Source organism: Cryptomeria japonica, chromosome 10 (genome assembly GCF_030272615.1).
Source record: "Cryptomeria japonica chromosome 10, Sugi_1.0, whole genome shotgun sequence".
In the NCBI taxonomy this organism is placed as follows: domain Eukaryota; kingdom Viridiplantae; phylum Streptophyta; class Pinopsida; order Cupressales; family Cupressaceae; genus Cryptomeria; species Cryptomeria japonica.
In genome coordinates this window covers 83996003-84019526 of record NC_081414.1, presented here as the reverse complement: position 1 = coordinate 84019526, position 23524 = coordinate 83996003, and the positions used below count along the sequence as shown (strand labels likewise).

Genomic DNA, 23524 nt, shown 5'->3' with positions numbered 1-23524 from the left:
AGTTTTCCTGCATCCATGTAGACACACAAAAGTAGTTAGGCCGAATCTTAGCCTTCCAAGATACCTTAAATTAAATAAAACATTATTGTTAACATCAATAATATATATATATATATATATATAATTTCATCTCTCTGATGTTCATATCAACAGCAGATGTTAGCAAAATATATCTCTTAAACAAAATAAAATCATTCATGTAACACAAAGACCCAAATGCTGAATATACTTAACTTTTTGGTAGCCACACTCGTGAGCTTTTCTCATTTTTGAATGTGTTATTGAGATGGATTCTTTTTAGAATTATTGCACACTTTTTAATGAGAAATGCATGTTCTTCGTGGGGCCAACTATTCTCAATGGAGGCATAATTTTCTTCTTCAAAGTTTTCATTGTTGTAATAAAATGGCATTCACTGATTATGACAGTTCTAAAATTTCATTGTCAAAAAGAACTTTTGCTTTTAGACTCTTCAACAAATTAGTAATCCTTGGAATGGTAATTGCAGGCATTAGATTTTGTCATTGTGGAAGCAAGAAGAAATGGACTTAGGTTGATTTTCAGTCTTGTTAATAATCTCAATGCGTATGGTGGGAAGGAACAGTATGTACAATGGGCTTATGTAGCAGGAGTTGATGTACGATCCACAAATGACTCTTTTTTTGATGATCCCACTATTCGAGGATACTACAAGGACTATGTCAAGGTAATAGTATTACAGCTCTTGTCTATTCCTAGCTTAGAAAAGGCTTCAGACTCCATTGTTAATTAAAACTTAAAAGCGTTAAAAGCATCAGGGTGCACAAGTTGCTGATCATATTTTCTGCACCAATCAAAGGTAAGGCCTGATTCTATAATTTTTCATGTTTGCTGAGGTATGGAAATAAAACCCTACCAAAGCATTTACAGTTTGAAACCCCATTGCATTTTTTGAACTTTAAATTGGCAGTCGACAAAAGTAGCTGAATTTGGTGTTGATTGATTCAGTTCAATTTCCCTTGTGCACATGGTCTGATTAGGCCATTAATTTGATGGGCAGGGAGACTTTAAGATGAATCCGGATTTTATGAATTTGCAATCATGAGTATTGTCCAGACAAAGTCTATAAATCCAACGTCTCATATTAAAGGTAAAACTTATGGAGAAATTTGTTGAATTGAGAAGAAAACAACAAAGTCAAGCTGGAGTTCAAAAGATTTACCAAAGTTCAATTGTACCCAGAAATATAAGAAAGGCTTCAAAGAAGACCGGTCAAGAAGTACAGAAGCAACCACTTGTTGATGTGTGTTTTATGCACATAACATTTCAGAATAAAATACCAAAGTAATTTACCCTCTCTTGAACAAAATCACCTCAGATGCTAAGGGTAAGATCAACTAAAATAATTCCAAGGTTTCTACATGTCAGGTCTTGACGAGTGGGTAACTCAATGGTCGATGCGAATTGCTGCGTTCACTTGGGGACTTACACAAATGTTAGGATTATCTTCTTTGATCATGAAATATGTGGAATAGGTGTGTTGACAACTTAGGATTTAGCAATGTAGTTCCGGACTTAATTCTTACTAAAAAATGGGCAAAAGGAATAGGGTTCAGGAAATCTATTCTAGGCCTAGGAATGTAGGAAATGATGGACAAATTTAGTGGAATCAAACTAGGTAAGGTCTCACAAACAGGTATTGACACAAGCTTAGTGCAATCGTCTAAGGTATACTCAAGGATTCTCAGACTATCACCATCAAATGTTGACACCATCCAAGTTGATGCTTGTCAAGGGATGTGTAATAGTTGAAGTTAAGCTTACTCAAATTTCCAGTCGACCACACAAGGCACACTTACCAGCGGCAAGAGGCTAGTGGTATGGATTAAGGATTCCACACAAATATATTCAACAAATATTTCACTCAATCTAATAAACATGGAAATAAATTCTAATATAAAATTCTAATCTAACTTGGAGGAATTGAGAACCATGAATGCAAAGACAACATTTGAAGAGCAAAATCACCAACAATTGAACAATGATTTAGATTCAAATAGCTGCAGCATATACCAACAATTCTACAAAAACTCTCTTACAAATGAGAGACAAGGAGGTATATATAGAGTCTCTTACAAAATGGATGGCCAAGATTAAAACTAAATCAAGGGCCAAGATCATGCCAACAAAGCCCTAGAATTGCCCTAATTAGGGTTTACATAAAAAATGGTGCCACCAACATATGACACAATAAAAAGATACCTAGTCATCAAATAGGAAGATTCCTCCCCGCATCTCTCTCTCTCTCCTAACATACTCCAAGAATTTAGCCAATACAGAATCTAACTCCTCCATGGAAATGCTAGGTAAGGTATCTTGTTGCAAATCAATCACGTCCAATGAATCCGAACAAGCGTCCAAAGTGTTCTCCCAATCTGGCATGAGCTTATGCGAATTGTGAACATGAATCGACAAAGAGACCAAATCATCCATCTGACTCTTCTTCAAAGAGTCCAACTGACAAAAATACATAAGTTTTATCTTGTCTCTTAATTCGGCTAAGTGTAAACCACTAGCATCACTAACATCAACACCCAATAACTCCTCAATCAAGGCAAGGATCTTCATCTGAATGTCTCGAATCAATCCTTCCATCTCTGTACAACTCAGCTGGGCGTTCTCATAAGTTGATTTCTTCACGACCAATGAACAATACCAGGCATGGAAATCGTACCTGTCTCCATTGTGCACAATGCTCTTGCTGATCAACGCGGATTTAGGAATCTTCTTCAAAGATCTGAGGCGTGGAATAGTCTTCTCCTGAATAGGCCGAAATTCTTCCCAAACTCCCTCTAAATACTGGATTTTAAACATGAGCCTTGTTGTTCTATCATATGCCTGGACAAACTGAGTAAGGAAATCATCGGCCTGTTTTCTTGCACTCTCAATCCACTTCTCCACCTTCGAAAGTGTATCTCTCGCTGCCTCATAGTGTGAATGTAGTCCACGATCAACTGCAATAGGGGAAATAAGGGTGGGATTCTCACACCTTATCCCCGCAATATACTCTCTAAGTTTGATATTCTCTTCTCTGTACTTCTCCTTCTTTTCAATTTCTCTATCTAACCTTGCGCTGATCGCCCTAATGTTATCACCAACCTCCTGAAACTCTTGCTCTCTTGTAGTATGGCCAAGGGCAACTGAAGTAATCTGGAAATCCATAGGAGTAGCAATGTCCGCTGTCACACCTCCAATAGGAACAACCACCTGCGCAATCCACATTCCTGTCTCATCTCTAGCTATGTGTGACAAAATCTTAGCTCTCTTGGGTTCTTTCTCCTTATTGCTCCTAGCTAAGTGGTCATCAATGTTATCAATAGGCTGTACCTTTATCATCTTCTTACTCTTTTCCATACTTTTCATCAGCCAATCAGGAATAGCGGCCATCTCCATACCATCGTTGAGACACATATCTCGATCGAGTCCTCTCAATGCCGAGATAACATCATCATCATCACCATCAGGATTACTCCTAGTCAAATCATATACCTCATTTCCCAAACTAACCTTCAAAAGGACGGTAGGGGATCCCAACTGATCATCATTCTCATTTGGTGGAGCAGATGTCGTTGTGGCATGTAAATCCTGAATATTCTCTGGTAGTATCACTGTGTTGGAACATTGCTGGGTCTCCTTATTCTGTTATGTTATTTCAACTTCCTTAATTGATGAGACACTGAGAGGGGGTGAAGGAATGATAGTCTTTTGTTTCTTTTTCTTGACCTCCTCAATCTTCTTCCCTCTGGCCTTGACTCCTCCTGGCGTGTTTTTCCTTCTCTTGGGAGCTTGACTCTCTTCATCTGCATGAATCTTGACATCACTGATAGTCCTTTGATCATCCTCGGAAGTAGATTCTTCCAGTTCCATCTTTTCATAAGTGAAGGAAACGCCCATGTGAACTAACTTATTCATTTGAATATCCACCCATGTACGGGAGAAACTCAAGACCTCTCTCATCAATATCTTTAAATCTATCTCTTCTGATTCTGACCAATTAGGCAATAAGATTGCCTTCTTCATTTCATTTTCATACCATGGATGCGTATGATCTTTGTCATCTAACACCTGATCAGGAATGAGGAAAAGTCCACACTTCCTCATGAAATCCACTGACACTCTGGACCACATTCGTCTCTTCACTGCTTGCTCGTCCATCAGGTTGGCCCAATAATCTTCTATGTCTACCTTGTGGATGAACTTCTCTCCCCTGATCCTTCCAACTTTCTTATCTGAATCAAATTTTTTTTTTTTCTTGAAGGTTGCAAATCGATAGAATGCAAGCTCCTCACTCGCAGTGCTGGCGGCTAAGGCAGACTGGCAAACCTCCAACGTCTTCTTAACTGAACTAGGGAATGTCATGCCTGTCCTATGCTTCTCTTTCTGAATAGAATCAAACTCTAGAAGCTGTCTCACCACTTCCAACAAGATCATTCTATCGGAAGGATACCTAGGAAGCCTGTAGGGTTCGGATTGAAACCCATGAATCCTAAGGTATGTGAAAGTGGAAAACTGAATATATCACGATCCATATTTCTCTATTAGCTCTGTTGCCTCCTTGGACAACCTCCTGTGGATTCCGCCTTGTAGCATCTGCATGATGTACATTGTGAATACATCATTCACTCTCTTATAATCTTCAATTCTATACATGTTCAACTGGGGATAGCACTCAACTCCTGAATTGTCCTTGCCCATTTTTGACTTCACCTTTGCATATCAATCCTTTTTATGTAACAAATCGTGCAAGCAGGTATACCAAGTAGGAAGTCATGGCTAATGACTTGGACCGCTCTACATTCCTCGGTTGAAAGTCTAGATTGTCACTTATGATTCTAGACCAATTTATCAACGTCCCTCTAAGACAATCCTGTATGAAGTAGAACATCCATCCATCGTATATTGCACCCTGCGACATCCCCATCACTTTGTTAAGCAGGAATACTAAGTCACTATATTCCTCTTTGAAGTCTGTGCACATGAGTATCTTGGGAGCCTTGGAATGATGAAGCCTAGGCTCGATCATCCACTCTTTATTCACTACATTTTTACACGCATCCATCTTCTTCGTGTATCGATCTTCATATTCATCCTTAGTTACATTCTTCATATTTGCTGCACGTGGAATTCCAAACACCTCAACAATCGCATCCTCAGCAAGGTAGGCAATGACATCACCCTTAGGAGTCTTGATCATTCGTGAGTGAGGATCATAACATCGTGCACACTCCAAGATAAGCTCACCGCACTGTATGGACTGTGGGAATCCAACGGCTTGAAAAATACCACTCTTCATAATGTTTACATACGTTGGTGAAGGAATCTGATTTCCAACTCCGAACATCCGTTGTCGTATCAGGATCAGGCTCAGGAAATGCATGTTCGTATCTGTAATCTCCTTCCATCTGGATGACATCTTGGATTCTGGATAGAATCCAGTCTCCACAATTCTCTGTTGTTCTCTTCTTTCCTTAAATCCAGACTTCGACACTGCACCTATATGAAGCTTGAAGTTAGAACTTAGGAAAAAATACAATATTCTCAATAAAATTCCGGACTTCTTGATGATTTAGATCAATTAGGGTATGGAAATCAGGAAAATAGTCCACACTCTAGGTAGATTTTAACAATTTTAAATACAAAATGTGACAAGATTAGGGTACGAAACCCTCATGAAATCAACACCTCCTTATATGTAGAAACTTTGTGCAAATTATAGTGCAAAGGAGTATACCGGATCAAGAGTGACTAAGGAAAGGTGTGAAAGATTGTGTTTTCACACAAAATTATGTCCGAAGACACCTTCCGTAGTCAACAATGGAGGTCAACAAAGTCTGAAGACTACCTGCAACTGTACAAATTATCCTTTCAAAAAGGTTGCAATCACCTAAATGTGCTTAAATTTGATGGAAAACAACTTAGATAATGAAAGCAAATCAAATCCGGGAAAAAGGGTATGGCTGGTAAAAGGTAAATTTTCTGAGGACAAGCAGCCATGGCGAAGTTGCAGACCTGTAACAGCCCTCAGATGGTCAAGTGATTGATTGAAAATGACTTGAAAACTCTCCCAAAGGCAAATCGTTAAGTTTAGAGTTGTCTGGCAATGAAAGTTTAAGTCTGAAAATAGATGGACAGCCAACAATGGAGGTCACCCCTGCTGCAATAATGGCGTTTAGGCTCAGATCTTAGGCAATGACAGCAAGTAGGAAGCAATGGCGGTATCAAGCATGCATGAATCCACCAAAATATGTCACAGAGCACTTGCCAAATAGAAATCTTATTTTCCCAGCTATGGCGCCACCTTCAAATCTGAAACATGTCTTCAATATGTATGCAATCTGCCAACAATGAAGGTCTGAGAACAGCAAATAACCAAGGCGATATCAAGGAAAATCCTCAAAGTTTGTAGTGTAGGAATTCAACACAAATCGCCCTTCACCAAAATCGTGGCAAATGATCTTCAATATGCACCCCAATCAGTCTGAATCAGGTCTGATAACAGCAAGTTGAATGGCGGACTTGAGGGAAAACCGCAATAAGAATCCTCTAAAATCACCAAAAGTCGCCGAAGTAGAAAGTCGCCACTTAGGAAAAAATCGCTGTCTCCAAAATCTGAAAACAATGGAGTCAATAAACTCCAATGGCAGCAATCGAGTGGATTGCCAAGATGGAAAAATGGAGGAAAAATATAAGTCTTCAATCAAACACCTCTCCAAAATACTTCATCAAAAATCACCAATAAGAGAGAAAATCGCCCTTGCATGGAGACACCTGGCAAATTCAATAATAAAATAATGTTGGACTTCTCTCCTTAAACTTGCTTTCATCACCAACTTTCACCATACAAGCAATGTGGGATAAAACACTTGTTTTTATACTTGCTTGGGTGAAACTGAATGCTTCTAGAAGGTTAAAACATTAAATGCTTATTGCAAATCATTTAATTGTTTTTAAAATTTATTAAATAATCGTTGCTTTATTAAAAAACAATTAAAACAAGGCTCACTTTATTAAAATATTGCAATTTAAATTAAAATTTGAGCCACTTGGGAAAATCGATCCAAGTAGGGATTAAAAACAAATCCCATCAAAATCATTTAAAACGTTAAAATATTCTCTATAAGGGAAAATCGATCTAAGTCTGGATAAAATTTCCCAACAAAATCCATCAAAATGCACACAAAATGGGGCTAGGGGAAAATCGACCTTAGTTTGGATGAAAATCTGGACTCAAAAATCACTTTATTCACTCAAACTACCCCTTGGTGGAAAATCGACCTCAGTTTGGTTGAAAATCCAGACTCAAAATCATCAAAAAAGCTCTCAGTGGAAAATCGTTTTTAGCCTGGACTGAGAGTCTGCACAAAAATCCTCAAAACTTGTCACAAAAGACCTGGTGGAAAATCGACCCAGGTGTGGAATGTCATCTGCAATCCTATCCATACTTCCCTGGTGGAAAAACGTGGGTAGTCAGGACAAATCCTGACACAGTCAAAATTTAATGCTTCCAAGGGAAAAACGACCCTAGTATGGATTCACAGTGGTGGAAAAATGGAGCAAGTATGGATTCCAAGGGAAATCCATGTCCAGTCTAGATTTTGAGAGGGGAAAACCATGGGTAGTCAGGAATATGCGGGGAAAAGCACCTCTAGTATGGAATTTTGACCTTTTAACCCTTAGGATATGGATTTTCATCCGGAAAATGATGATTTTTCCACTCAGAATCACTTAGAAACTTAAAAAGTTAATAAAACTCAACTGGACTTAGGCAAATTTACCAAAAAATGGAGCATAACACAAGGAAATCCATCGGGATAAAGTGCGAAATCAACTTGAACAACTCCCTAGGAGCGAGAAAACAACTCCAAAAGGTCCGAAAACAACTTAGCACTTAAAATTACTGATGAGGACATTTAAAAACACGTTAACGCTCCAAAAGGGTCTACATTTAAAAAATTTCAATTTTCACGCGCTTGATCCTATAACCTCAAAACCCTAAATGGCCCTAGGCATGATCAAAACTTCGAGACTCGGGCATGAGAAACACAAAATTGCCCACTGAGCAGCCAAAACCCTAACCTAATAACACAAAAAGCAGGAAAAGAGGGGGTCCCCGTTAGAAATGGGGTGATGTGTGAAAAGGTCACAACACCACCCTATATTGAATATAGAGAATCAGAGATACATTGGTATTCAAGTTGAAGGTAAATTGGTCAACCATATGTACCATCTTTTTAAGGATTATCATGATGAAAATCCCCAATATTTCTCTTTTGTAGATGAGAGGATAGAGAGTGTTGGCAAAAAAAGTTCCTCCTTCCTGGACAAAGCAGTAGACAAATTTATCATTTCCCCTCTGTCTACTGGGTGATATCTGCAAATATTGCACTATTGGTGGTGCATATATTTAAAATATTGCAAGGATTCCTATAGCTATGATCACCAGGATTTCTTTTTGATAGATGTTGAGGTTGTTTGATCCTATATTATGGTATGATAGCTCGATGGCTCAGTAGTGACAAAATACAAACGACATGTTTGAGGTGTTGCAAGATCTGTCCAAGGGAACCTTGCAAAGAGGGCTAATTGGCTAGACTATAATAGACTATTTCCAGTCATTGAAATGATTGAGAATGCTTTTGGTAATAACTTTGTAAGAATTCTACTCAAATGTGAAGAGCATATTGTGAGAAGCTTCTCTTTAGTCATTAGGGAAGCAATGATTTGGTTATGCAAATCATATGGCCGCAAAGCCTCAGAGCACCTGGATCTAGTCTGAGTCCCTCTACTAGCAATCATCTTGGAAACAGGATCAAGCATTGAAATGGGGAGAGCTGACTTCTCCAAACTCCAGTGACTGGGAGTTGCTGACCTGATTGATGCAATCTGTGCTTAAATGAGTTTTAGGACTCCAATGCTAGTTACATAGTTTCCTTCAACCAGACCAGTCCATGTTATCTTTGACATCTTGCATGCCCACATCTAAAATGATATTATTTACCTGATTTGTGCTTATTTTTATCCTATGGTTTATCAAAATGTACACGGAACCCCAAAGTCCAGAGTCCCTGCACTCCATAATTGAGGATATTTATTAATTGGCATGGGGGATTTACCCAGAATTCACTATAATTATGGGAGAGGATACCTGAAGCTACTTGCCAATTACCCAAATACGTAATCTGTAGGATAGCCATCATGGAAGTCTGCGACCAAATTTTAATTGGTGTTTTCTCCTTCCTGAGAACCAAGAAAGTGACGACCTATTCTTTGTTGCCTATATCTCTAGGGGTGAGAACAATTCCACATGGGCAACCTTGGTCCTATGCCTTCTCCAATCATGATATTCAAGTTCTTCGTGGCCAAGATTAGGTACTGGAATCCTAAGGGAAGAGCGAGGAAGTTTTTTGCAGGTCACAGAAATGTCTAAGTTTGATTACTATAATCAGGAATATCTTGATGATGACAAACTTAACTGCTATGCATTGTACAATCATGGAGTTATCCAAAGCTTAGAGGATGGGGAGCAGTACTTGATGCTAGCCTCCATGCAGTCAACTTTCAGCTTCAAATGTCCGCCAAGGTAACTGGAGACACATGTTTGAGAAGGAATCAAGGCATTAACAAAGACTCTGCCAACTAGGAAGCCTTATCAAGTGTAGGGCAGACCAAGTCAGGATATTCAGGTTTTTTACTGTTGTTTACAGGGAAAGAGAGCCAGGATGATGAAGATGTGGCGTAGATATCTCTGGTCAAATGTGCTCTGGAATTGGAACAAAAGGTTGCCTTTGCTAAGATTCCTGAGGTAGTTCCAGTAATTGTGTTAGTGGCCATGGTTTAGGATTTGCCTACTACAACCATTCTCACAAGTACTTCATCACCATTTGTTACACCAGTTTCTATTGTTGTGTTTTTTTTGTTTCAACTCCTTATGTTGTTGATGATGCTACGGGCCAAGTGCACAACTATTTTTCTTTGCTACAGTTGCAAGGTTTGCCCTATATGTGATTCCACAAATAAAAGTTCTTTATTTGACCTCAATTGTGCCACTACCTTGCTCACCTATGCATGATATATTGAAAGTGAGAAAGGTCGTATTATTCTTAGACCACTGATCCTACATCTTTCAAGCCAATGAGAGCTGCTGGAATGTCAAGCCAATTGAAGGTAAGTGATGGCTCAAAGGACTCTGGCAGTACACTAGATGAATGTATGCAAGAGAAGGCAAACGCAATTGAAAATTTGAATATAATTTACAGATGGAGTGATAAGAAAACAGATTGAGTTAGATGATTATATACTTTGGAAACTGAAGAAAATTGATCAGACTGTAGGAGTTAGCTGTGAGGAACAATTATTCAAAATCTTCAAGTAGAGAAAGGCTTTTGAAAGCAACACTCAAGTCCATGACAACCTTCAAGGAATTGTCATGTACAAGATCAACACTCTGTAAGAGGCGAATGGTCTCTTGACCCAGAAGTGAACCATTGAGGAGCCTAGGAAAGTGATCTTATCAGTTGAAAGTAGACTCAAAGAGTTGTTTACTGTAGTGCACAATTTGTAGAGTTTGTTAAAATTGATTGCAGAAACAAAGCCTTCATCATGCATAAAAGCACCTAATTTACAGAATTGAAAGGTAAACATCATGTCATTGTAGGAATTGTGGAATTTGGTGGATTTTGGCATCAAATATTCTTGTTAGAGTTAGAACTGGACTTCTGTGGAGCCATCTTATGCCAGGAATAGGGGAAAGATTGAGCTCATTTGGAAACATTTGAGAAGATGCAGGGGTTGACTAGGGCTGACACTTTGGCGGGACGAAAACCCCACTCTTAACGCTAGTGGGCACCATTCACCATCAGTTCGGGCTTTTGGCATAGTGGTTGCCTTGCTTGCTATTAAAGCCGAGGTCTTGAGGTTGAGCCCTGCAGAGCGTGGTGGGCTCTGATGTCCCAGCCTAAATGCTGTAGTGGTGCGGATTCCTGCTGGGTGTATACCTAGGGTTGGGACCCACCCATGTTCGGGCAGCCACGTGTCCATGGGGGGAACTGGCCTGCACTGGCACTCTGGCAGTACGAAATTCCCAATCTTAACACTAGTGGGCGCCATTCACCATCAGTCCGGTCTTTTGGCGTAGTGGTTGCCTTGCTCACTGAACAAAATTTGTAGTTCTAACAAGAAATCAGTTGCAAACACTAACACTAATACCCAGATTTTATTAAGAGATTACAAACAGATAATGAACTTTCAGATTGCTCACATAGAGTTCTCATTAAGATTTATCTCAATAGATTTATCATAAGGAGGAATGTTTTTGAGAATAAAATTTTACATACAGTTTATCAAACAATTTATCAGATTGTGCATCAGAAATTCATACTCAGAAAACCATTCTGTAGTTATCTCTAGCTAGTCTGTGTAAACCGATTAGTTCAATTAGAGTGCGCCTTAGAGGGGAACCAGTCAACAAATACTTTAGAATTCAGGCTCCCTTATCGCAAATGGTTCTCAGATATGCATCCTTGTATCCCTGCTGTTTATGACTCAGTAATTTCAGTAATTTGGACTCCAAGTGACACTTCGCCTTCCTTTCTTTGAAATGTATCTGGTGCTATCCTTACTCAGGTCGAGATCAATATAGGTGCCTTTGCAATGGCGCTGAATGTCTGAGCTATACTCTCCTAGCTGCAGCTGTGTAGATAGATATGGATATAGGCAACTTTGGTGATATGACTCTCTCCTGTGTTTGCATATCTTGCCAATATCTGTGCACTCCTTCGTTTCTTCATGGTGTTAGTCTTGTGCAAATAAAGTGACAGATTCGGACTCAGAGAAATAACTTGGTGCTTAGAAAACAGAGGGCAATGGTAGGGGGTTTCGTCCTACCTTGCAGAGTCACTGAGATTGTCACCTCAGCAGACCATCATGCACAAAGGCATTCACTCAGATCCTCTAATCATGAAAACAATTGAGCCTTCTTACCTCTTAAATAGCCAAATGCCAACTTCTCAAAGAATGTCAGCCTTGGGAGAAAACCGACCTGGAGTCAGCCACAAATATTATTTAATGAAATAATTATATTGTTTAGTACCTTTGTTAATAATATTGTTTATTAATAAAAGAGTGTTAATAAAACACTTTATTTAAAATGGAAAATTTCCAAATTGATTGTTCAGTTGGGGACATGACAAGGATAAAGGCAAAGGAAAACAAGAAGCAAAGATGGAAGAACGAAAGGGAGATGGAAGAAATGCAAAAGGTGAAGTTTTAAATGAAGCTGAGATAAGATAGGGCATATAAGGAGAGAGAAACAGACAAAAATAGAGAAGATCGGAAAAACAAAAATAATTACAAGCACAAGAAAGGTCACTCCATAGACAGGTAGCTTTTGCAATGTGGTCCTAAGTTTATAAAACCAATAAGGAAGTTTGCTCAGTCCAATTTCTGTTTGTACACTGTCAACAGTACTGTAAATGGGAAAGATAAGAGAAGTGTGAATCGATTAAGTAGCACAATGTAATGTGGAAGGAAGGGATTAATAATCCTCAAAGCTTTGAGGGGCTCATGTAGGGATCAGCATTTGAGAATAACAATCTCTCAAAGAAAAAAGGCACAGAACTACTTATCAGAGTACTGTAAGGAGTTGGGAACTGCTTGTGTCCTTGTAGAGAAAGTTTTATCTACTTCAGATTGCATTGTATACAGGACATCTAAAAATAAAATCTTTGTACGAGGTCCTATCATTTTGCAGGATATTGTTGTGATGTATTCACACATCGCCCCATTGCAAATGGGGACCCCTACTTTTTTCGCTTTGTGGGGTTTTGCTTTCTGGGTTTTTGGTGGTTTGTCTGTTAGCCTTTGCTTTTTGAGTGTCGCCAAGGGGATAACTGGATAGCACGCTTTGCCTAAGTCAGGGAGTGGTTGAGCAATTTGGTTAAGTCTAGAATGTCCTGATCCTGAAATTTGGTTGTCTGGAATGTCCTGATCCTGAAATTTGACTAAGTTTGGAAAACTGAAGAATCCTCCAAAAACTAGATTTTGCAATATAACTCCTGGAGGTCCGAAACCACTCTCAAACATCCTGACAGTATATATGGAATATAACTTAAAGTATAAGTGACATTCACTTATACTTAAATGTTATATTCCATAAAATGATCCCGACGGAGAGTCCAAAATGTCAAATTTTGCTCCTGAGCCTTCCAAAGGGTCCAAAGCGAATTTCGCTCCTGACCCTTCCAAAGGGTCTAGAGCGAAATTCTCCATAAGACATTCTACTTTGACCAAAACCTAGAACTAAGGTAAAAGCGCTTGTTTGAATGAAGAAATGTGAAAATGAAGTCAGGATCTTGGCCAAGAATAGGGATTTCGCTCCTGACCCTTCCAAAGGGTCTAGAGCGAAAATCCTTGAAGACCTCAAATTTTCACTTATCAAGGCCAAATTTCTAGTTCCTAAGGCATGTTTGAAGGTATTTTTGAATGTTCTAGCCTTGTCAAGATTGAAAGATGAAGGATTTTAGTCAAGAAGATGAATTTCGCTCCTAACCCTTCCAGAGGGTCTAGAGCGAAATTCTTGAAAACACTCATTTTTCCTTTAGCAAGAGTCAAGACCAAGGTGGAGATGCATGAGGAAGGATCTATGTTTGCCTCCCAAAGAGGATGAAAATAGGAAAAGTCAAGGATCCAACCCAAAACATGATTTTCGCTCCTGACCCTTCCAAAGGGTCTAGAGCGAAAATCTTTGTAGCTCTCATTTCCTTTCAAATTTGGACTAAGTGTTGGTTTCTAGGGCATGTTGGGGAATGAATTGGTATGTTCTTACCTTGAGATGGAGTTGGATGATTTTGAAGAGCAAGATTTTAGCCTAAAAGAGAATTTCGCTCTTGATCCTTCCAAAGGGTCCAGAGCGAAATTCATCATAAACTTCATTTGCTACCTTGTTTGACCTTGAAACCTTCTTCCTCAGGTGGAAAATGATCTAAGTTTGCTTTTTGAAGTGGTTTGAAGTTTGAAAAGTGAGTAATCTAGCCTAGAATGAGATTTTCGCTCCTGACCCTTCCAAAGGGTCTAGAACGAAAATCCTCTTAAAGCTCATTTCCTCCTAAGTTTGACCAAATTTTGATTTGCAGGGCATCTTGAAGGGAAGGATGGACATCTTGTGGCCTTTGGAAATGTTTGAAAGCGTTGAAATGTAAAGGATTTTGGACCAAAAGATGAATTTCGCTCCTGACCCTTCCAAAGGGTCCAGAGCGAAATTCCTAAAAACACATATTTTTCCATTGAAGGAGGTTTAGTCCTTGGTTTTTTATGGCGTGGATGGAAGTGAGATAGCATGTCTTTGCCTCTTGAGGTTGTTTTGAATTAGAAAAATGAAGAATTTAGCCCAAAATCTTGATTTTTGCTCTTGACCCTTCTAAAGGGTCTAGAGCGAAAATCTTAAAATCACCTTTTCTCCTTGCAAAATCAAGTCAAACTTGGGTTGGATGAGAGAAGAGAGGTGTTTCCTTGCCTTGTGAGGTAAATTCAAGATGAAATGATGGATGAACATGCTAGAAAACTTGAAAATCGCTCCTGACCCTTCCAAAGGGTCCAGAGCGAATTTTCTCAAAACCTATCTTTTCCCTCAAATTTATGCCAAATCTAGTGTGGGTCAAGATTAGAGGTGTCTTTAGGCATGTCCTTGAATGGTCAATAATTATCAAGTTTGAAGGAATTAAGCCAAATGATGAAAATCGCTCCTGACCCTTCCAAAGGGTCCAGGGCGAAAATTCTTCAAACACCTATTTTCCCTTGCAAAATCAAGTCAAACTTGGGTTGGACGTGAGAGAAGAAGTGTTCTCTAGCCTTTTGAGGTGAATGCAACTTGAAATGATGGAGGAATAAGCCTAAAAAGTGATTTTCGCTCCTGACCCTTCCAAAGGTTCTAGAGCGAATTTTCTCTAAATCACCTTTTTTCCCAATTTTGTGCCAAGCCAAGTGCTGACTAGGGCGATTTTTGATGGGAGAGGTCCTCAGGAATGACTTTGACTTAGCAATGATTATCAAACTTGAAGGAATTGAGCCAAAAAGTGATTTTCGCTCCTAACCCTTCTAAAGGGTCCAGAGCGAAAATCCCAAATCCACCTATTTTCTTTGCAAGGTAAGGTAAAATTTTTATTTTTATGGCCTATAGAGGAGTGAGGCAAGGTGTTCTAAGTTTTGGAGGTGATTTGAAGTTGAAAGGATGGGGAAATAGCCCTAAAACAAGATTTTTGCTCCTAACCCTTCCAAAGGGTCTAGAGCGAAAATCCCCAAATCTACCTATTCCTTTCAAATTTATGCTAAACCATGCCTAGACCAAGGTGGAAGATGCCCTTGAGATTGCCTTTGAGTTGATTGTTGTCTCCAGAAGTGATGATTTTAGGCCAGAGGAGGAAATTCGCTCCTGACCCTTCCAAAGGGTCCAGGGCGAAAATCCTTCAATCACCTTTTTCTCCTTGCAAAATCAAATCAAACTTAGGTTGGATGAGAAAAGAGAAGTATTTCCTTGCCTTGTGAGGAGAATTCAAGATGAAATGATAAAGAAGGGAGCTACAAACAAGAAATTCGCTCCTGACCCTTCCAAAGGGTCCAGAGCGAAAAACCCTAAAACCATCCTTTTCTCCAAATTTTGTGCTAAGTCAGGCCTAGACTAGGATGAGAGAAGCTATTTGGAATGCCTTGAAAAGATGTTTATCCACCAAAGATGCAAATTTTGAGCTAAAATTGGAATTTCGCTCCTGACCCTTCCAAAGGGTCTAGAGCGAAATTCTGGATAGGTCCTGTCCCTGGCTAGTTTTTTGAGCGAATTCTCCTTTTTGGGCCTTGTGAAGATCGAACCAATGTTGCCAAGTTGAGAAGTGGGTTCAATATGGGGGATTCCAGATGAAGTGAAGTGAAGAAAGTGAAATTTAGTGTGAATAGGCAAGCAAAAAGTGAATTTCGCTCCTCACCCTTCCAAAGGGTCCAGAGCAAAATTCATCAAAGTCACTATTTCCTCTTTGTGTCAAGACAAGATTTTGATTCCTAAGGCATGAAAAGACTGGAGAGAGGTTGTTTAAGCCTTGCAAGATGAGTTGAAGTGAAGGAAAACAAGCAAAGAGAGAAATTCGCTCCTGACCCTTCTAAAGGGTCCAGGGCGAAATTCTCCAAATCAACCATTTTTCCCTTGAGTGAAGCTAAAATGTTGATACCTATGGCATGGTTGAGGCTGGAGTGAGATATTCTTGCCTTGTAGGGTGAATTGAAGTAAAGGAAGTGTAAAATAAAGCCTAAAGAAGGAATTTCGCTCCTGACCCTTCCAAAGGGTCCAGAGCGAAATTCTCATTATCACCTAATTTGCCCATGTGAGAAGCTAAAAGGATGGATCCCTAGACTTTGTTGGACTAAAACAAGCATATGCTCACCTTCCGGAGGATTTTGGAGTGAAAAAAATGGGGTAATTGAGGCCTAATCAAGAAAATCGCTCCTGACCCTTCCAAAGGGTCCAGGGCGAAATCCTTAGGGAGGCCTATTTTTCACCTTGTTTGGGCCAGGCGAGGAGCTGGTTGTGAGGTAATGTTGAAAAAAGGTCTAAATTGGCCATGAATGCAAATTTTGCTCCTGACCCTTCCAGAGGGTCCAGGGCGAAATTCTTATAGGGCCTGTCCCTGGAAAGAGTCTTGAACTAACTTCATTTTAATATCTTTTGTTGATGATTTAAGGTGTGAAATACTATGTTGAAATGAATTTATTATGTCCTTAATCATCTTTTGATTTGTTTTTGCAGATGAAAGAAGATCAAGCCAAGACAAGGATGACCTTCTCCAGTCCAACATCAACAAGGATGGCCTTCTCTGGTCCAGCATCATTAGGGACGACCTCTTCCAGTCCAACATTTCAAGGAAAGGTACACCATCCATCTTGCAGCAAGGGTTCGTTGAAGAAGCAGACAGTTCCAGAAGAGTTAATTAAAGTTAGCTTCTTAGCATCATCAAATTGAGCATCTACCAAGTTACAAGTGTCAGACAAGGTGGCATCCCAGTCATCACTCCTCTAGTCGGATTGGTCCACCTCAGCGTGTCCAGATTCAATGTACCCGACTCATGGGAGATGGCACAAACTTTGATGTACCTACCCCGGTTCTCCATTGGTCGAATATTCCAGGGAAGACATGTGTCCAAATAATGCAATTATTTCATTGGCCAGAATTGAGTTTGTTGTAAGTAAAATCTCAACCATTGATCTCAAATTGATCTGAGCCATTGAATTGTATTGAGGGCGCTATATAAGCCCTGGCTCCTCATTTGTAAAGGATAATAGTTAGTCATTAATAGCTAGAAGGTTAATAGTTAGTTCATAGAGGTTAGAATAGCTAATGATTAATAGCAAATAGAATAGCAGTTAGAGTAGAATAGAAAGAGAAGGCAAAGATTGTTGCCAAGATGTTGTTGTAAAAGACTTGTAAACTTCATTGAAGAAATGGTGAAATCTATGGGTCGATTCAACAATTTGCATGGTCTCTATACTTCTCAGATTTGATTTCATGTTATTAGATGAGTGGAAGAAATGTGTTTGGTTGATGGTGAAATTTGTATATCCATACTACTAGCAGTTTGTTGATTGCAGACTTGCCTTGTGTAGTCAACTGGAATCATTCAGCTTAAGCTTAACTTCAATTGTCGCTTCTTCATTGATATGCATCAGCCTGATGGTGTCTATGCCTGTAGCGATGATCTGAACATCATAAAGCTTTCCTCTGAAGATCACACTAACCTTGTGGAGATGGTCCTGGGATGTCAAGACAAGACTTAGTTAGAATTTCATCAAAGGTCATTCATTGCTCCTACATTCTTAGTGTCAGAATTAGATCCTTCCCTCGCCCTCATCCTTTTTTCTTTTTTTCAAAAATCCAGGCTAGTGAAATCCTGTGATTCCAGCAAATCAGACGTTTAGGTCGTCAAGTGTAAGTCCCCTTGTGATTCCAACAAAATCACATCATACCACAAAGAGCTTATCCACGAGTAGAGAACCTACATACAAGAACCTTGGAGTTACTCTGACTGATCCTTCGGCGAGATCTTCAGCAGTCAGGAACTTTATTCAAGAGAGGATAAGGTACCTTTAGGTATTTTATTCTGTGTTTGGTCGTGTACAAAATACACATCAACAGATATGTTGCCAGTCTTTGTATAAGGTCCCTTGATCTGGCATGACCGGCAAGTTATATGAATAGATGAATTGTTCTTTTTTTTTGGTATGACAGTCTCTTTTGGCATCTCCCCATACTATTTGTAGCATCAAGCCTCTGTGTGCAATCTATTTCTAACATTTATGTTTATTTGCTTCGTGTACTGTGCAGCATTCCTGAAATCTGTTTTTTTTTTGTTGAAGGAAATTTTGAGTGTATTTTTCAAATATCTTCTGATGTGGTTCTCCATGATGTTATTCTTGCCAATGAGGCCAAGCAAGTGCTCTGATAATAGCAGGATGAGCCTGACTGGAATACCTACTGTAGCTTTTCTAATCTTATAAAAATGAAATTGAAAATTAAAAGAAATCTGCATTTTGAACAGGAACTCAACTGCTGAAATATGAGACTGAACCTGCTGTAAAATCTGAAAAGTGAAGACTAATGCAATGCCAACTGAAAACGTAAATTTGCAAACCTTGAACTAGATTTTTAATATTTATTTCGCCCCTTCTTTCTAGAAACTGGCAAAAATCTTCATTATTGTCGTAATATTAGAGAATCCAGCTGAAGTGAGTCCACATATATGTAATATGGATACCCAACAGATTGCTCTACAACAGTAGAGCATTACTAATTATTGATAATTTGATGCATACACATGCTTTATTGTTGAGAGCAAGTTGTGTTGAAGTTCCTGTAGCTGCAAGAGAGTTCTTCTATCTGTGTTCCGTTCAAGCTCCGATTTCTTATGTGCGAAACTTCTCAAGGCATCTTCTTCATCTTTGTATTAGTGGTTGCCATTTGTTTTTGTGTCCTGCGTTGGCAGCTGTTTCTATCTGATATGGAGTTATATTGCGTTGGCATCCGTTCCTATTCCGTGTGGATTTCGTCCGTTGCCTTCCCCTCTTGTCGGTGGTGTAACCGCTCATTATGCGCGGCTCATGTTTTTCCCTTCGTAAAGAGTAATGGTCGACTTATGGGGTATGCGATGAGACTTTGCACTGGTGATTCTTTAACCTCTTATAAGAGACATATTATTACGGATCGTAGGTTGATATATATATATATATATATATATATATATATATGTATATATATATATATCATCGAAGAAAGATATTATATTCAGTAACTCAGTATATAGAAAATATCAGAGACTCTTGTGAAAAATCAGTAACTCTTCTTGAGTCTTTATATTGTGAATATTGATCTGAGAGTGGTATCGTTATTACTTGTTATGAGAATCACATTTTTTGTACTCAGTCCTGTGAGTTTCGAGAGGCCGTCACTATTCTGTTTCTAGTTCTACAGTCTAGAAGTTGTATCTGTAAAGGAAGTATCTCAAGCTTATTGAGTGTTGATTGAAGTCATCAATAATTCTTGTATTTGTTTTAGAGAACTCAATAAAGATATTATTTTTGTGGGCTGGGTTTTTCACCCTCAAGTGGAGGGTTTTCCCAGGATAAAGTTTGTGTATCTTGTTTCAGTTTTCTATATTCTTGTTCAAGTTTTAACAAGTTGTTGTCTTGTGAGTGAAATAGTTGAACATGTGGACTCCCATCTGCCTGCTTGTTTAATTTTTGCCAGAGTTACTAGGAGACTTCTACCCTGACCTTTGGTACTCGTCTCTTGTGTTCAAAACATGTCTCCATCTTGAAAATCCATATGGGCATGTCTCCAGACACGAGGAGACTTCATATGAAATTTCCTTGCATCTCTATATGTCTCCTAGAAGCATCCCTTGAAAATTGTTTAACTTGCTATAGAGTTTTCTTAGAATATCATATAAATTACACCAGGTTTTGGTAAATTGCTGATATGTGGTTGACAAAAGCTAAAAGACCTAAATAAATACACTAATAGACTTGTAGTTTCTATCTTCTGTTTTGAAAGTTATAAATGTTTTGTAACAATTTTTTTTTAATCAAATCCAAAAAAGGTAATAGTACAAAGACGAACAATAACATGGTGTAAGATGTGTGTTGTCACAAAATTTTGTACCTTTGCTGAGATATCAACTCGACAACTTTGTGGAACATGGAAACAATCTTGAAGTGGGAGACCTTGCACAAGGGGGTTGAATCTCTAGAGAAGGCCAACTTCCTTCTCAATCCAAGTGCAGGTGTTGAACCAACTCAACACTCCAAATTCTACTTCTAAACCTATCCTAACAGCTTGCGAAGGAAAAGGGAAGAAGGAAATGCTAAAATTAAAGGAGGTGATGCACCAAGATAAGAGATGTTTCTCTCTCCACCCAAATTTGACACAAAGAATCACTCGAAATACCTAGGAGATGCACAAACTTCAGTTGCATGAATGATCCCAAACACATGTATGGAGGTTAGAATTTGCTGAATGTCAAGAGGGGAGAAGGTTTCTCACAAGTCACACTCAGAAACAAGTTAGCACAACATATACATGAGAGAAAAGCCACAAAACATACACTTATAATTAAGGTAAGGAAACATAGACAACATGCATAAGTTGAAGGGAGACAAGAATGATAATTTCAATTCATTCTTAGGCCAATGGCCAAACTTACAGTTGCAGAAATGCAAGAAAATATACAAATTTTCAAAAAAAGTGAAAGAGTAGAGAGTAGCTCAAGCCAATAGGGAGAGAACCCTTTAAAATGAGGTTTAACAGCCTATATATAGCAAACTGGTCGTAGAGAAGAGGCCAATGGTCAAGGAAGAGAAGCCTTGACCCTTTGTGTGTGCAGAGGAATGTCAGTTAGGGAAGGCAAGGAAGTGCATAGACCTGACATGGTGGACATGCAAGTAACCTGGCCATACCATGACAAGGCGATCCCAAGAAGAAAAGTACTTCTAGAAGGTGGATTGCTTGACATTCCAAAGTCAAAGCATGCAGTCCTGCCATGAAGGCCATCAAGTAACCATAAATAAGCATGGCCTTGGATTCCACTTGATGGTAATTGTTGTCATTTTATGACACCCTTGGTCCATCAATGAGAACCGATCAGAGATATGTTCCATGGACCAGCGATGCCCCAGTTGATCAAGGATAAAAGCAGTGAAATCATGGTTTGAAGTGTTGCCTTGTCGGAAGTTCCTTGGCCCTCTCTTTCTCTTTTCCGAAACTCTTTGCCTTAGCCACTTTCTTTCCTGCTCCGTAACTCTGGAACTCCAAGGTTCTGAAGTTCCCTTCCTTCCCTTAGCTTTTCTTCTGTTCTGCTCCTCCGGAACAACGGAACCCCGAGGTTTCGAAGTTCCTTCCCTTTGCCGTCTCTCCTTCTCCCCCGGAACTTCGGAACCCTCAGGTTCCCAAGTTCCAACCCTAGAACTCCGGGACCCCCAGGTTCCCAAGTTCCCAAGTCTTCCCAACTTCAGTGACCTAGGTCTCTAAAGTTCCTAAGTTTTCTACCTCGGAACTCCGAAACCCCCCAGGTTCCCAAGTTCCTTGTTCTTCTACCCCAGAACTCCGGAACCCCTAGGTTCCCAAGTTCCTTGTTCTTCTACCCTGGAACTCCGGAACCCCCAGGTTCCCAAGTTCCTTGTCCTTCAACCCCGAAACTCCGGAATCCCCAGGTTCCCAAGTTCCTTGTTCTTCAACTACGGTGACCCAGGTCCTCGAAGTTCCCCAACTATGGTGACCCAGGTCCCCGAAGTTCCCCAACTACGGTGACCCAGGTCTCTGAAGTCTTCCAAACCTGCTTCCGACTTGCAACACTTCCGGATGGCGTGATCGACACTCAAGCTTTAAATGCTCCGATAGCTTTGGTGACTTATGCACCTTCTTTTGTGGAGCCACAGGGGTGCATTTAATGTTTTTGGTAGGATTTCCATCAAGGGAGGTATGGGGCCATGCTTGGTGACTTGTGTCATGATTGCATACTTTGACTTTGGAAGGTCAGTCAATCCACCCTTCTCAGAATTGCCTTTTGTGGGTATGGCTAGATTGCTTGCATGTACAAGTCAAGTGCATGCACTTCCCTGCACTCCCAAAATGACATTTAGGGGTCATGATCACCCTTGTGACCATTTTCTATATAATGGCTTTTAAGCCTCATTGTAAAGGGTTCTCTCCCTGCTACCTTGAGCTTTCTTATGCTCTTCTCTTCTTTTGAAGACTTGTAATCTTTTGCATTTTTGCAATTGTAAGATTGGCCTTTGGTCTTATGATTAATTGAAAATCACTATTCTTGCCTCCTTCTAACCTATGTATGCTGTGTATGCTTTCTTACCTTCATTATAGGAGTATGTCTTGTGGCTTTTCTCTCCATCTATGTTGTGTTAACTTGTTTTCTAAGTGTGACTTGTGGGAATCCTTCTCCCCTCTTGACACTTAGCAAATTCTAACCTCCATACATGCGTTTGGGTCACTTATGCAATTGAAGTTGTGCATCTCTTGGGTTTTTTAGTTGGTTCCTTGTGCCATTTCAGTAGGGAGAGAAACAATCTCTTCTTGGTGCATCACCTCCTCTTATTTCAAGCAATTCTCTCTTCCCTTTACCTCTGCAAAATTTGTTAGGATAGGCTTAGGAATTAGTTTTGAAGTGTTGAGTTGGTTCAACACTTGCACCTGGAGTGAGAAGGAAGCCGGTCTTCTCCGGAGATTCAACCCCCTTGTGCAAGGTCCCACACTTCGGGGTTGTTTCCATGTTTCACAAGGTTGTTGAGTTGATAGCTTAGCCAGGGTGCAAGCTTTTGTGATAATAGTAATCTTGCAAAAAACATTAAATGCGCTCCTATAGCTCTATGAATGAAAGTAGACAAGTCGTAGGAGTTGGTAGAGCATTAAGAGCCTTGCGTGTTGATCACGCCATTTGGAAATGTTGCAAGTCAAGAGGAGTCGGGAACTCGGGAATCTTGGGATTCCGGGATCATGAAGGAAAAGGCTTGGAACTTGGGGGTTCCGGGATTCCGGGGTCATGAAGGGAAAAGCTTGGAACTTGGGAATTCCGAGATTCTGGGATTCCGAGGTTCAAGGAAGGGAAAGGGACTTAGAACTTGGGAATTCCAAGATTTCGGGGTTCAAGGAAGGGGAAGGAACTTGGAACCTGGGAATTCCGAGATTCTGGGGTTCAAGAAAGGGAAAAGGACTTAGAACTTGGGAATTCTGGGATTGCAACACTTCATATTTCATGATTCCATTGGTTCTTTCCTTGATCAACTGGGGCAGCACTGGTCGATGGAACATATCTCTGATCGGTTCTCACTGATGGACTGAGGATGTCATAAAAAATGACAACAATGTGTACACACATTGAACTTTTATCAATTGATTCAAAACATAGTCATCTCTATGTACCGTTGTACAATTTTTAAAAAATAA

At 39.7% G+C, this 23524-nt stretch overlaps 1 protein-coding gene across 1 annotated transcript in view; it reads left to right on the top strand.

The window, feature by feature from the left end:
• LOC131033253 (mannan endo-1,4-beta-mannosidase 2) overlaps positions 1-23524 on the top strand; it is a 44677-nt gene that overhangs the window by 7053 nt on the left and 14100 nt on the right. Inside the window, exon 2 of the mRNA XM_057964424.2 lies at positions 509-706. Coding sequence (XP_057820407.1) covers positions 509-706 — 198 coding nt within the window. The remainder of the gene's footprint in view (positions 1-508; positions 707-23524) is intronic.